The sequence below is a fragment of the Benincasa hispida genome, chromosome 7 (assembly GCF_027475165.1).
Source record: "Benincasa hispida cultivar pf3 chromosome 7, pf3_genome.v1.1, whole genome shotgun sequence".
Classification (NCBI taxonomy): domain Eukaryota; kingdom Viridiplantae; phylum Streptophyta; class Magnoliopsida; order Cucurbitales; family Cucurbitaceae; genus Benincasa; species Benincasa hispida.
The window spans coordinates 33,087,034-33,103,123 of record NC_143484.1 but is presented as its reverse complement, the minus strand read 5'-3'; the positions used below and the strand labels follow the sequence as shown (position 1 = coordinate 33,103,123).

At 38.4% G+C, this 16,090-nt stretch overlaps 1 protein-coding gene across 1 annotated transcript; it reads right to left on the bottom strand.

Annotated features, from left to right (window-relative positions):
- Positions 1–2,700: 2,700 nt before the first annotated feature.
- On the bottom strand, positions 2,701–3,587 carry LOC120080788 (17.6 kDa class I heat shock protein 3-like). Its single transcript, XM_039035416.2, has one exon. The coding sequence runs from the start codon at positions 3,361–3,363 to the stop codon at positions 2,884–2,886; it is 480 nt and encodes a 159-aa protein (XP_038891344.1). The 5' UTR covers positions 3,364–3,587; the 3' UTR covers positions 2,701–2,883.
- Positions 3,588–16,090: the final 12,503 nt, after the last annotated feature.

Below are 16,090 nucleotides of genomic sequence, written 5' to 3'. Positions count from 1 at the left end.
GTTTAAAGGGAAGTTTCAAAGGGTAATAGTGGGGTGTATCCCAAAATGCATTCATCTCTATGTTTTTTTTTTATCTTATCACTCATACCAAAAAATGAATTAAAAAATTATCACATAAAAATTTTTTATTGGATAATTTAGTAAGATGCACAAAGATAGGTGATGTTCGGATGCACTATGTATTTTCTTTAAAACAAATAGTCCTTAAGGATACTTAGGATGTTTTTTATTTTTAAAGATTAATAAGACCGTCAAAATACAAAATGACTATTTTGCCCTTCAATATAAAAACCCTCATAATTATCTTCTAAAACCTTTTTTTTTTCATTTCACCCTCATCTCTCTCAATCAAGTCTCGACTTCTTTCTCACTAGTTTCTCTTAAACTCTCTCCAGCTCTAGTATTGTTCTCCATTCTTCCAAATTTATACTAAGAATTTACATTATTGCTATAGATTTTGGATTTTCCTTTTTTTTTTCCTCAATACTTTTTTGACAACTTCATCCTCTTTCCCTTTTTTTTTTTTTTTTTTTTTTAACTTACAAAGTGGATTTTTTTTTCATATTTGCTATAGATTTTGGGTTTTCTTATTTATTTTTTTCTCAATATTTTTTCCAACCTAATTCTTGTACATTTTTCACAACTTACCTAGTTTTTTTTTTTTTTTTTTTTTTTTTTAACAATATTGTTGTTTTGAGTTTTCTAACTTATTTTAATTTTACCGTTTTATTTTTTCAATTGCATTCTTTTACATTTTTTCTATTTTAGTGCCTTTTTTCCTCATACCTTATTGATGCGAGAAATATTTTACAGACTATTTTGGATTTTTTCTCTCATCTTCTTGTGAAAAAAAAAATATATCAACAATTATTGTTTACATGCTAGAATTTTCTCCATTTCTTAATGAACCTACCAATTCCATTTTAGTGAAACGGATTTAAATGAAAGTCGTTTGATACGTAGATTTGTCTATCAGGAGTGGAAAGTTGAAATATTTCAATAAAAATCTTCCTTCTGGTTTCTTCTTCGAGGAGAACAAGATGATTCCAGAAGCTTCTACAATCTCCTCGACCCATTTCAACAATCAATTTGGAAATTAGAATAAAAAATCCAATTAATCTAGGAGGTTGGAGAAGGTTATGAAAGAAAGGTAATATGCTAGGATTTGGAAAAGTCAAAAAGGGAATTAAGGAAAAGACCTGAAAAGCTTGAAAATATCTGGAATTTGTATGATTCATCCTAATATAAATGCTAAGTGTGCTTCAATCCCATCACATCAATATTCAACAACAAAGCTTACATTCCTTCCTTAATCACTTTATACTCTTAATTTCAACTAAAGTGGAAGAGAAAAAGCTTGAGATCAAGTCGATTGACATATCTAGCTACACATTATTGTTCTTCCTTCTGCAACTGTCGCTATTGTATTAAATAAATTCTCAAAACTAGAGTTTTGTAATTGAGGTGTCTTCCGCAATGTTTGCGACAGTGGAGAGATGAAAAAGAAATTGTGATGTATAATATTATTATGGAATTGAATGTTAATTATTTATATTATATTCACATTAGAGATATTTTTGTAGGGATCAAATCTTGAGCGAAAGGTAAGAACGCCTTGCATTTCAAAATTCGATTTTAAAAAAACAAAATATAGTAAAATAAAACAGAATAGAAGAGGATAAACATCATAATAAGCATGCATTTTAAGGGAGAAACAAAATGGATGAATAATTCTTAATTACGTAGATTCCCAAATTTTTTGAAATTTCTCAACTACGAATATCTTCTCAACGATCACCGACACCACCACAAGAATATCCTAGTTATTTTCTAAGATTACAAGAGTTGGATGAGTGGTCTCCAACACTTGGAAGAAGGAGAGGTTGAAAGATTGTAGAGAGAGTATAGAAAGGAATTATTTTGGAGGTTAGTTTATTGAATTTAGGGTTATTAAGACCAAATAGAATACAACACAACCAATGACATTTATTGAAATAACATTAATAACTCTTTATTGATGGTGATCAATTAGTTACTTTTACTATCTACGAGTTTTAAGGCATAAAATTCAATAATATTTTATATTAACTATTTTTACAATATAAATGATTTATTGAGTCATTCTTCAAGTCCATGTCGTATCAACGGAAATGTGAAAATTTTGATTAAATTTTAATATCATGTACTCTTAATTTGTGAATCTAATGTGTGTGTTTTGGTTGTTTCATGTTCCTCCTAAAACTCAAGAAGTTGGTCGACCTTGATGTCTTTCGTTACTTTAAAATATTTGTCCAAACTAAGATCGCTCTTCTACAAGACTTTTAGGGTCGAGTGCGCCCACCGAAAGCTAGTCGACCTCAACATCAGCCATCAAGAATTCGTCGTCCTAAACCTCGGCCACAAAGAGCTCGTCAAACTCGACCTCAGCCATCAGGAGCTGATCAGCCTACACCATAACATGAGACTGAGACTTCAAATTTTTTAGATCTAGTCCACTGATACTTATATTATATTGAATTTTGTATTTAGTTATAATAAAATATCTTACCAATTCACTTTCATCCTCGGTCCTAGCAAAAATCTTAACGTTGATGGATGAAAGCAATTTATATGTAATGTATAATTTTTCAATTTGTAATTGAAACAAGAAGCTAACTTTTGGATGAAACATTTGCTATGTAATATATTGGAAGAAGAATATAAACTTAAAAACAACGTTAGATTATATTCATTCTCATAAAATACAGTCAAAGACTTTTCATGTATACAAAATTATAAACATTGCAAAACACACTAACAAAATTCATTCTTCCACAATTTATTTAAGAAACATAGGCAGAATGCTGCAGAGTGCAGAACTCAGAAAGAACAATGTGGTGATGTCTAGCCAGAGATGTCGATTGACTTGATTTCTGACTTCTTCTCCACCATTTTGGGCACTGTCACAGTCAGCACTCCATTCTCCATGTTGGCCTTCGCCTCCTCAACTTTAGCATTCTCCGGCAGCCTGAATCTCCTCGAGAACTTCCCACTGCTTCGTTCGATTCTATGCCATTTGTCGTTCTTCTCCTCTTGCTCTTTGCTTCTCTCCCCACTGATTTGCAGCACTTGGCCCTCTTCCACTTCAACTTTGACTTCTTCCTTTTTGATTCCAGGAAGATCGGCCTTGAAGATGTGGGCTTCTGGGGTTTCTTTCCAGTCGATGCGAGTGTTGGCAAAAGCAGAGGTCTCACGAGCAGAGGAAGGGAGGTTGGCCAATGAGCTTGAAAATGGGAATCCTTCGAAGGGATCCCAAACGTCCAATGAAAAGGGGTCGAAGACGTTGCTCCGGCGGCCACCGAAAATGCTTGGAATCAGAGCCATGGTCGTTCAAGTTCAAAGCAGAGGATAACAAGAGAGAAGAAATGGATTTAATTGACAAAGTTTGCTTGAAATGGTGTATTGTTTGCTGCTAACTCCCAAGGATGGCTTCCTAGTGGGGAGTTGAAACATTTAAATAAGTGGGCAGAGAACATATTTTAGAAATTTCTGGAAAGAAAAAGTTGCTTCTGGTTTATTCTTGGCGAAGAAGACGATTCCACGAGCTTCTTCTACCATGTTCTCGACCCATTTGGACTCTTCAATTGGGGTTCAGTCATACCATTTTCTTGGGCCTTTCAATTGGGCTTTCTTTCATCCAAATTAAATAAAAAAAATATTTTTATATAAAAAATTCTTTTGGTCATATATATCATAAATATTTTTACAAAAGGAGGGTTTTAGTGTTAATTTTGGACGGTTTTACCCTTTTCTTATTTCTTATATCCAATTTTTATGTATTTTTTTTTTCCATATTTACAAAGCTCCTTACAAGTAGAGAGAATATGCATTTATTATGGAGAGAGAAAATATATTTAATATGTTTTTTTTCTCATTTTCTCAAATGACATTTAATATGATTTTTTTTTTCATTTTTAATTAGAGAAAGAAAATGACATTTAATATCATTTTATTTTCCATTTCATTTTTCATGTTGATCTTTTATATCATGGGATATATTTCATGGTTTGTTTTGAGTATGTGATATATCGCTTGTGCTTACTGCTTGCAATATATTCTATTATTTATTTGAAAATGTTCTAACAAATATATGAAATATACTGATAAATATATTTGATATGTACTCAAATACAACTGGTTTCATGATAACTTGTTGGTTTTTGTAGCGTATTCATGGTTATTTTTAAATATACCTTAGAACCTTGTATTAGATGCGTAGAAATATTCTAATCAATATATGAAATATAAATGTACTCAAATAGATGGTTGTACCATTGGAAAGTTTTGATATAATTGTATCACATATGATAGTACAATATAAATCATAATATACATCATAACTTTTATTTACACAGTATATATATGATATGAAAACCCTAGGATCTGAAAATTAGGAACCCCTAATATCAAATTCTAAAACCACCAATCAATTTGACAACAATTCCAAAGGGAATGATTAGATTTGGATTACCTTTTGATCGAAGACCAAGAGATAAGGAGAACTAGTTCTTTACTCCAAGTTCAAACACTCCACAAGCAAGATGATCAGACTTATCTGAATGTTCTTAACATGCAACCCTGAATCAAGAATTGCAAAAGTTGCGATAAAACTCTATCATCTACTAGAGAATTTTCATTCAAAAGAAAACCTAAAAATTCAAACATCCAAAAACCAACATAGTGTCTTTTTCTCTTCTCCTTTAAACCCAACCTACTTAACTAAAGGGACTTAAAAAGGTCATTCTACCCCTAACGCAAAAGAACTAAAAACTCAAACAAAATATATATGGGTCCAATAATGAAAATACCCAAAAAATTAAGGTATGTTTTCAAATTAAAATAAATTAATAAAGTTCAAATCTTGTAGCATCAACTAAAACCAATTATAAAGCTTCTGGTTAGATGTTGTTGCTTGAATCCCTTCAATTGAGTTCATTTCCACTTGAATATGAGAACTCAATGCTAATTGAAGCTTCTTGGCTCTTGAGCACGTGATTGGTCCCGGTGGTAACACAAGTTGTCCTGGTTCATATCAATATATCATAAATTCAAAGTAATCGAAAATAAACAAAAATATCTACCACAGTATATAAATCATAGATGGAATTAATGTTAATACATAACGTGTATATATATATATATATATATATATATATATATAAGCGTATATATCCTAAAACAATAATTCTAAATAAAAAAATCATCATCATTTATATAAAATAAATGATTATATACATCATATATATATGTGTGTGTACATTTATTCTTTGGTTTGCATGCACAATACCCTCTGCATTTTCATCTCTTCTTCTCCCCATCATCATTTTCATCTCATCTAGAACCCCTGCCGTCGATTGGATTTGCTCGTCCTGCGCCATCTGTCTCCCATCGTCAGCCGCTTGCAAGTCACACCGTCATGAAGGAGAAAAAGAGAGGGAGGAGAAAAAAAGGGTTTAATTAGAAAGAGAAAGAATAAGGATTTTAACATTTTTTCTAGGGAACATCAATGGGCGCGAAGCCCTAAGGCTATACATGGGAGAGTGAGAATGAAAACCATGGGTATTCTTTATTTTTATTTTATAAAAAACATGAATGAGGTCTTAATGGTAAATAGACATCAATATTAGTGAAAATTTATATTCTATTGACCTATCTCTGAAGTAAATTAAGTGTAGAAGAAAATAGTGCAATATAGGCCTATAATTAAAGCTATATATATGTAGAAAGCTCATACAAGAAACTTTTAGCCTAGTAATATTTCATAAATGTATTAATATCTATAAATTTTTCATAACTCCATTATTTTTTACCTTATTAACCTTTTGATTCCTTTCTCTCTCATCAAACAATTTAGGATATATATATATAGAAAATCAAAATTCTTCGCCAAATTTTAATATGGGCTTTCTTCCATCAAAAGTACATAAAAATGGGTTGAGAAAAGAAATAGTAAATTTTTTTTAGAAAAACTAGAAAATAGTAAAGAAAAAAGAAAAGGAACCTTTCAAATGAATCGCATCCTCGAGAGGCGGATCGAGGAGTTTATGGCGGTCGTACTATTGTGAGTACTTCCTCGATCGGTCTCTCCTTTTCTTCCCGAAATCGGCGTTGAAATTCGTGAAATGTAATCTGTTGTAGGGAGAAATATTTCAAGAATCTAAAGACACGAATATAGGGGTAATTACAAGATTGAATGGAAATCACACTAAAGGTGACGTAATTTGAATCAAAGGATGATTAAGACCAATCATGGAGGAGACATTGTTGTTGGCACTGAACATGGTGGGCTAATACGTTGTTGATCCTCTGACCGCTGTGTTTGAGTTCTCCATCGTACAAGACCCAAATTCCAGAAGAGGGTTGGACCCTACTATCCTCTGCTTACTTCATATTCTTATATTCCACCCGATATCTTCAAAGATAGGCTTGAATATGTCGTTTAAGGCTTGAATATGTCGTTTACCTCTCTAAGCTTCTTGAAGGTGAAAAGGAAAAGTTGTTTTTGTTGGATTTTATGCCTTAAAACTCGTAGATAGTAAACGTAAATAATTGATTGTCATCAATAAAGAGTTATTGATGTTATTTCAATAAGTGTTATTGATTGTGTTGTATTCATTTTGTCTCAATAACCCTAAATCCAATAAGTAACATCATAGGTTGTCTTATGAGTCTTGAACTATATGTGGAGACATATAGGGATCAATGTTCAAGATACAGTCTAAAGGGTCTATAGTATAGGTTGGATGTATTAACATGCAGCGGAAGCAACAAGGATTAATAAGCACTCTAATTCATCAATTTTGACATTAACTAAAGCATGCTCATACTAAAATAAGAAGGTTTCAAGTCATACCTTTGTAGAACTTCCTGAAATCTCAATTCTCAGCTGCAAACTTCTCCAAATCTTATTGTAGACTACCTCAAGATCTTCCCCACTATTCTCTTGGAGCTATAGATTGAGTTGTGGGACTCAAAATAATCTTGAATGAAGGGAACTTGGAGAAGAACTCACAGTAGCAACCCACTTGAAGAACAATTTCTTCAACCCGAATTTTTCAGCAAAAATTCTATAGATTGCATGCCTCAATTCCACTCCAATCTTTTCAATATAGCACAGACTATCATGCAAAGAAGATGGCTACCTGAGATGCAACTCATGTTTGGAGTTATTGAGGCCAAACTTAGTGGGTTTGGTGTGAGCTACTTTGAAGGTGTAATGGAAAAATCCAAAATTCCATTTTTGTGTTTTTCTATATTTTTCTATATTTTTCAATTGATTTCAAAAATCAATTTGATTTCTAAAATTGAAAATATTATTAATTTTCTTAAATAAAATTAATAAATAATTATTTAAATAATTTAAATAATTCTAATTAATTTAATATCAAATATTAAATTAATTTTACACAAATCCACCTTCATATATTTAAATATTAATTCTCCAATTTCGTTTAATTTATAAAATTAAACTTGTAATTATATCTAATATAATTATTAATTCCTTTAATTCTAATTTGGACGTTTCAAATTAACTTATCACGCTACTTTAAAGCTAATCCATTTATGAGCAAGTAGGGGGACCTTGCGGATCTACAGATCATGGCTCCAACGATCCGAGATTAATTGAATAAACTCATTACACCGAATTAACCCCCATTTGTAAACTAATGGATCACTCCAATAAAGCCCATAGTTGAACTCCCCTCATTGAATAAACTCATTACACCGAATTAACCCCCATAGTTGAACTCCCCTCAAAATTAATTTATCAAAGAACTAAATATTTGAAAGGGTTCAAATATTAATATGAATTAGATTCTTTTGGGTTGTATGTCCTAAAACTCGCAGTTTGTAAAGTTAAACATATTTTGTTATCAATAAAGGTGTTATTCAACATTACTTCAATAAAGTTGTTATTGAATCTATAAATTGCACTTATAAAGTCTAAATCCAATAAACTAAGGTCTATGGCTATTATATGAATACTTGAACTTTATATGGAAACATAAAAGTGGATCAGGTTCGAGTAAATAGTCAAAATGATCTATAGAATACGAATAAGATTGGGTGCCTTATTCTGGTAACACTATCAAATGCGCACACTCTATAGTTGTTATAAGTTGTTGTAAAGTACAAACGAAGTGATCCTGCTTTTGTTCATGTATTGACATGAGGAGTACGGGCGTCCTATGCAATGAGTTTGCATAAGATTCGACCAAAAAATAAGTCACTCTTACTTTATAACGTTGTTTACTATTTAAAGACTGACTATTTTGTTTAGATGACCTAGGTAACTCGATCTTAATACTGAGCTAACTATAAACTTCTATTTATTCGGAATTATCCTTAGATTTGCATAGATGAGGGTTGGCTCAATAATGCCAGCTCAATATGCCTCCCATTTCTAGGGTAAGACCGGGTAGATAGTTGGGGACATAGGGTGCAATAAGGAATTCACGGCTGCTCCATTTAGGGATAGAAGAAAGGTTGTTCTCTTAAGTACTAAATCTAAATCTTGAACAAGGAGCCTCACCCTCTCATTGGCCTGAGAGGGGTCTGGTTTAGTGATTGGATCACAAACCAATTGTTCATTAGATGATCAATGGAACTTAAGGAGCAAGACGTAATATCGGGGGTAAAACAACGTATTGACCCAGCCATTATTACAAACAACTTGTGAAGGGTCGACTTACTAATTATGGTCAAATCAAGTGGATACAAATATATCTACAGTGAGAAGAGTGCAACTATCAAGCTATAGTGGTGTGACTTGATAGTTAACGAATACTGATTAATTTGGTCTAAAGAGTTTTAGCTAATTAATCTTAAATCCTTGGAGCTCATGATCTGTAGGTCCTTAAGATCCCTCTACTAGCTTGCTAAACATGAACACCTATCTCATATACCATTTTTCTCCCACTAAAGTATTCTACTATTTTAGGGTTTTATTATATTTAGTTAAACTCCAACTAATGAATCTATCTAAGTCCTTCTTAATTTGTTCAATATAATATTAATATTGATTGTTTTAACAATATTGATTTTATTTATTAAACTCTTTAATAAAATCAATCACCTATTGCATACTTATAAAATACTTGCCCAATTTACCTTCTAGGTTGGTTTCCAGGTGGAGGTGTTCCGTTTCGTCGGTTTAAATACCCCTGCCTAGACAGAACGTCCCTCAGACAAAGTTCCTTAGGGAAAATTGTTTTATAAATTTAATATTTTAATAGAATTCATTTTAATCATATTAAAACAAATTAAACGATTAACTTAGTTCTAATCTCGTTAGAAATACTTCTAACATAGGTTTAGGCGATTCAATTTTAAACCATTTAAAAATTATTTTGGACCTATTTTTGCATGCAACTCTTGATTATAGATCTCTTGATTATAGATTTTAATCTATCTCATTAAATATATAACACTTATATTTTAATTTCGTATTAAAACCTATAATTTGCATCTAATGACGTTGATAAAATATAATGCTTATATTTATCTAAGTGGTGTCATGCTCAATGCAAGGTTCATTTTCATTGGAAAAATATAACATGTATATTTTCCATCCATGAAAATAAACATACATATTCATCATTCCACCGTACATTACAACAGCTTTGTATGATGCATGAGCATGCTTAATTAATCATACATCAAAATAATGCAACATTTTTATTATGATGCATGGGCATGCTAGTAAAATTATGCATCCATAGAATATAATACTTATATTTAATCATGACGCATGAATATGTTTATCCTAAGGTGGGGCTTTTAATCTATATGCATACATTATGTAATATAAATTCAAACATTAATTTAAACATAAATCAAATGCATAATAAATTACCTAGCAAAAACTGAACTAAATTTTGGCATTCTAAAATTAATTAAATTACTATAACCATCTTATATTAACCTAATTAATTAAAATAAACAAAACTTGGGCAAAAGCTAGGGCAAAATCGCAAAGGATCCGCACCTTCATCAGCATTCTTCCCATCCAGAGTGTCATGGCGCTGAGCGCAGTGCTGCGTTGCAGCAAGACGCCACAACAAGGCATTTGAAAAGTTATAGCACCGACCATAGCACCACGGCGCTTAGGTCGACACCCCGACCAAAAGCTTCAAATCCGTCTTGTTTCAGCTCCGTTTTGGCTCCGTTTTTCACCGATCTTTTCAGGAACACTTGTTCTTCGATCAACATGGACTTACAGACTCGATAGCAAAACATAAATGCCCAAAACAACAGGCCCTTACATTTTAATCTCATTGGGTGCACTTAGTAAAAAGGTTTTAATTAGTTTAAAGAAACCCTATTCACCCTCTCCCTTCTCTAGGGTTGCCATACCAATCCTATAATTGGTATCAGAATGGGTAGCTCACTACAAGAATTCTGGGCTTTAATGTTGGTTTAAAACCAATATTAAAGGACTTTAATGTCAGTTGGAAACCGACATTAAAGATAGTGTTATTAAAGCCCTTCAATGTCGGTTGTCTTTAATGTTGGTTTTAAGCCAACATTGAAGAGAGTGTACAATGTCGGTTTAAAACCGACATTAAAGGGTTTTAATAACACTATTTTTGTGCGCGAACTGTCCGGTGGATGAAAATTTGAAAATGAACCCAAAATTTGTGCGCGACATTAAAGGGTTTTAATAACACTATTGGGCCCGGCAGGGGTGCCCAGGGACCCAATTTTTGTGTGCGAACATTTCGGCGGGCGAAAATTTGAAAACAGACCCAGGGTTCAGAATGATGAAAAAAAGCCGTGCGTGCAGACAGTTTTGGGAACGGAGCTCGTTCGGTGCCTCAAACGGCTATCGGGTTCGATGAGGGTGTCCCAGGGCCCAATTTTTTTGCACGAACTTTCTGGCGGGGGAAAATTTGAAAATGAACCCAGGGGTTCAGAACGATGAGAAAAAGTCGTGCGCGCAGACGCTTTTCGGAATGAAGCTCGTTTGGAGCCCCAAATGGCTATCGGGCCCGACGGGGTGCCCGAGGGACCAATTTTTGTGCGCGAACTATCCGATGGATGAAAATTTTGAAAACCGACCCAGAGGTTCAGAATGATGAGAAAACTCCGTGTGCACAGACGGTTTTGGGAACGGAGCTTGTTTGGTGCCCCAAACGGCTATCTGGCCCGAAAGGGGTTCCTCAGCTCCCAATTTTTGTGCGCGAACTTTCCGGCGGGCGAAAATTTGAAAACGGACCCAAGAGTTCAGAACGATGAGAAAAGTCGTGCGCACAAACTGTTTTGGGAACAGAGCTCGTTTGGTGCCCCAACGACTATCGGGCCTGGCGGGGTGCCCCGGGGCCCAATTTTTGTGCACGAACTTTCCCGTAGGGAAAAATATAGAAACGGACCCAGGTGTTCAGAACGATGAGAAAAAGCCGTGCGCGCAGACGATTTTGGGAACGGAGCTCGTTTGGTGCCCAAAACGGCTATCGAGCCCCGTATGGGTGTCCGAAGGCCCAATTTTTTTTCGCAAACTTTTCGGCGGCCAAAAATTTGAAAACGGACCAAGGGTTCAGAACAATGAGAAAAAGCCATGCACACAGACGGTTTTGGGAACGGAGATCGTTTGGTGCCCCAAACGGCTATTGAGCCCCACGGGGGTGCCCTGGGGCTCAATTTTTGTGCGCGAACTTTCCTGCGAGCGAAAATTTGAAAACGGACCTAGGGGTTCAAAACGATGAGAAAAAGCCGTGCGCGCAGGCGATTTTGGGAACAGAGCTCGTTTGGTGAACTTGGCTATCGATCCCCACGGGGGTGCCCCGGGTCCCAATATTTGTGCCCGCACTTTCCGGCGGGCGAAACTTTAAAGACGGACCCAGGGTCAGAACGATGAGAAAAAGCTTTAAGCGCAGACAGTTTTGGGAACGGAGCTCGTTTGGTGGCCCAAACGGCTATCGGGCCCAGCGGGAGTGCCCCGGGGGCCAATTTTTGTGTGCGAACTTTCTAGCGGGCGAAAATTTGAAAACAGACCTAGGGGTTCAGAACCAGGAGAAAAAGTGGTGCATGCAGAAGATTTTCGGATCGGAGCTCGTTTGGTACCCCAAACAACTATCGAGCGTAGCGGGGGTGCCCCGGGGACCAATTTTTTTGTGCAAACTTTCCGGCGGGCGAACATTTTAAAATGGACCCAGGGGTTCAGAACGATGAGATAACGTCGTGCGCATAGATGGTTTTGGAAACGAGCTCGTTTGGTGCCCCAAACGGCTATCTTGCTCGGAGGGGGTGTCCCGGCTCCCAATTTTTGTGTGCGAACTTTCTGGGGGACGAAAATTTGAAAACGGACCCAGGAGTTCAGAACGATTAAAAAAAGTCGTGCGTGCAGATGGTTTTGGCAACGGAGCTCGTCTGATGCCCCAAACGGCTATCGGGCCCCGCGGGGGTGCCCCGGTGCCCAATTTTTGTGCGCAAACTTTCTGGTGGGCGAAAATTTGAAAACAAACCCAGTGGTTCAGAATGATGAGAAAAAGTCGTGCGCGCAGACGATTTTGGGAACGGAGCTCATTTGGTGCCCCAAACGGCTATCAAGCCCGACGAGAGTTCCCTGGGGTCCAATTTTTGTGCGTGAACTTTCCAGCGAGCGAAAATTTTAAAACGGACCCAGGGGTTCAAAATGATGAGAAAACGCCGTGCGCACAGGCGGTTTTTGTAATGGCGCTCGTTTGGTGCACCAAATGGCTATCTGGCCCGGCGGGGATTCCTCGGCACCAAATGGCTATTTGAAAACGGACCCAGGGGTTCAGAACGATGAGGATAAGTCGTGCATACAAACGATTTTGGTAACGGAGCTCGTTTGTTGCACCAAACGGCTATCGGGCCCGGCGAGGGTACCCCTGGGCCGAATTTTTGCGCGCAAACTTTTCGGTGGCCGAAAATTTAAAAACGGTCCAAGGGGTTCAAAACGATGAAAAAAAGTCGTGCACGCAGACGGTTTTGGGAACGGAGCTCGTTTGGTGCCCCAAATGGCTATCTGGCCCGGCGGGGATTCCTTGGCACCCAATTTTTGTGCGCGAACTTTCCGACGGGCAAAAATTTGAAAACGGACCCAAGGGTTCAAAATGATGAGAAAAATCCGTGCGCGTAGATGGTTGGGGAGCGGATCTCGTTTTGTGCCCCAAACGGTTGTCGGGCCAGGCGGGGTTACCCGGGGCCCAATTTTTGTGCGTGAACTTTCCACAGGGGAAAATTTTAAAACGGACCCTGGGGTTCAGAACGATGAGAAAAAGGCGTACATACAGACGATTTTTAGAACGGAGCTCGTTTGGTGCCCCAAACGGTTATCGGGCCCGACGGGGGTGCCCCGGGGACCAATTTTTGTGCGCAAACTTTCCGGCGGGCAAAAATTTGAAAACGAACCTAAGGGTTCAGTACGATGAGAAAAAGTCGTCGCGCAGACGATTTTGGTGACGGAGCTCATTTGGTTCCCCAAACGGCATTCAGGCCCGGTGGGGGTGCTCCGAGGCGCATTTTTTTAGGCGCGAACTTTCCAGCGGGCGAAAATTTGAAAACGGACATAGCGGTCCAAAACAATAATAAAAAGTCATTCGCGCAGACGGTTTTGGGAACGGAGCTCGTCTAGTCCCCAAACAATTATCAGCCTGACGGGGGTTCCCTGGGCCCAATTTTTGTCCGCGAACTTTCCGACGAGCGAAAATTGTAAAACGGACCTAAGGGTTCGAAACGATGAGAAAAATTCGTGCGCGCAGACGGTTTTGGGAACGAAGCTTGTCTGGCGCCCCAAACGGCTCTCGGACTCGGCGGGGGTGCACCAAACCCAATTTTTGTGCGCGAACTTTTCGGCGGGCGAAAATTTGAGAACGTACCCAAGGGTTCAAAACGATGATAAAAAGTTATGCGCGCAGACGGTTTTGTGAACGGAGCTCGTCTGGTGCCCCAAACGGTTATCGGGCCCGGTGAGATGCCTGGGGCCTAATTTTTGTGCGCGAACTTTTCGACGGGCGAAAATTTGAAAACAAACCCAGGGGTTCAAAACGATGAGAAAAAGTCGTGCGCGTAGACGATTTTGGGAACGGAGCTCGTTTGGTGCCCCAAACGACTATCTGGCCCAGCGGGGGTGCCTTGAGGCCCCATTTTTGTGCGCGAACTTTCCAGCGAGCGAAAATTTGAGAACGAACCCAGGGGTTCAGAACGATGAGAAAAAGTCATCCTCGCAGACGGTTTGAGGAACGGAGCTCGTTTGGTGCCCCAAACGACTATCGGGCCCAGCGAGGGTGCCCTGAGGCCCAATTTTTGTGCGCGAACTTTCCGGCCGGTGAAAATTTGAAAACGAACCCAGGGATTCAGAACGATGAAAAAAAGCCGTGCACGCAGACAGTTTTGGGAACGGAGCTCGTTTGGTTCCCCCAGCGGCTATAGGGCCGGGCGAGGGTGCCCCGGGGCCCAATTTTTGTACGCGAACTTTCCGGCGGGAAAAAATTGGAAAACGGACCCAAGTGTTCAGAACGATGAGAAAAAGACATGCGTGCAGACTGTTTTAGGAACAGAGCTCGTTTGATGCCCCAAATCGGATCCGATGAGGGTGCCTCGGGGCCCAATTTTTGTGCGCGAACATTCCGGCAGACGAAAATTTGAAAACGAACCCATGGGTTCAGAACGATGTGAAAAAGTTGTGCGCGTAGACGGTTTTGGGTAGGAGCTCGTTTGGTTTCCCAAACGGCTATCGGACCCGACGGGGGTGCCTTAGGGCGTAATTTTTGTGCGTGAACTTTCCGGCGGGCGAAATTTTGAAAACGGACCCTGGGATTCAGAACAATGAGAAAAAGTCGTGCGCAAAGATAGTTTTAGGAACGGAGCTCGTTTGGTGCCCCAAACGGCTATCGGGCCCTCCAGGGGTGCTTTGGGGCCCAATTTTTGTGCGTGAACTTTCCGGCGGGCGAAAATTTGAAAACAGACCCAAGGGTTTAGAACGATGAGAAAAAGTTGTGCGTGCAGGCAGTTTTGGGAATGAAGCTTGTTTGATACCCCAAACGGTTATCGGGTCCAGTGGGGTGCCCCAGGGCCCAATTTTTGTACGCAAACTTTCCGACGGGCAAAAATTTGAAAATGAACCCAGGGGCTCGGAACGATGAGAAAAATTCGTGCGCACAAACGAGCTCATTTGGTTCCTCAAACGGCTATCGGGCCCGACGGGGGTGCCCAGGGCCCAATTTTTATGCACGAACTTTCCGGCCGACAAAAATTTGAAAACGGACCCAGGGGTTCAGATCGATGAGAAAAAGTTGTGCGTGGAGACGGTTTTGGGAACGGAGCTCGTTTGGTACCCCAAACGGCTATCGGGCCTGGCAAGGGTGCCTTGGGGCCCAATTTTTGTGTGCGAACTTTCGGGCTGGCGAAAATTTGAAAACGGACCTAGGGGTTCAGAACGATGAGAAAAAGCCATGCGCACAAATGGTTTTGGGAACGAAGCTCGTTTGGTGCCCCAAACGGCTATCGGGCCCGGTGGGGGTGCCCCGAGGCCCAATTTTTGTGCGCGAACTTTTCAGTGGGATGTGTAAATAGCAGATAGAACTTATTCCTAAGTTTATTCTCTTTCTTATTCGATCCAATCTGACTCTCCCAAGTTGAGATTGGTCTTTAGACTACTCTCCCAAGTATGTCCAAGTGATGAATGATGCACTCATAAGACAAGATGATCACATAAAGCATGGTTGAACATAAGATTATTCCTATCTATAGGAACACTGCTTACTTTACTGAGTGAGTTGTACTACTTACCCTCTCGGGCAGTTAGTCGCCACTGATCATCTCATAGACAAGTGTTGCTACAGCCTCACACTAAGCAAAGAGAATTTACTCACTATACTCGCGCAACGCACACCTCTCGATGGTTTGTACATGCTTCATATGTCTATGCCGCATAATTGAGTATGCGATACTCTCGCAATCTTACTTAATTCGTTGCAATGAAAGTAAGGGATGATAAAGAAGAAGTTAATGAAGATGGAGTCCAAGGAAATAAAGAGATGCATTGATTACAAAATGTATTAATATCTTAAGCCAAAATGTAATA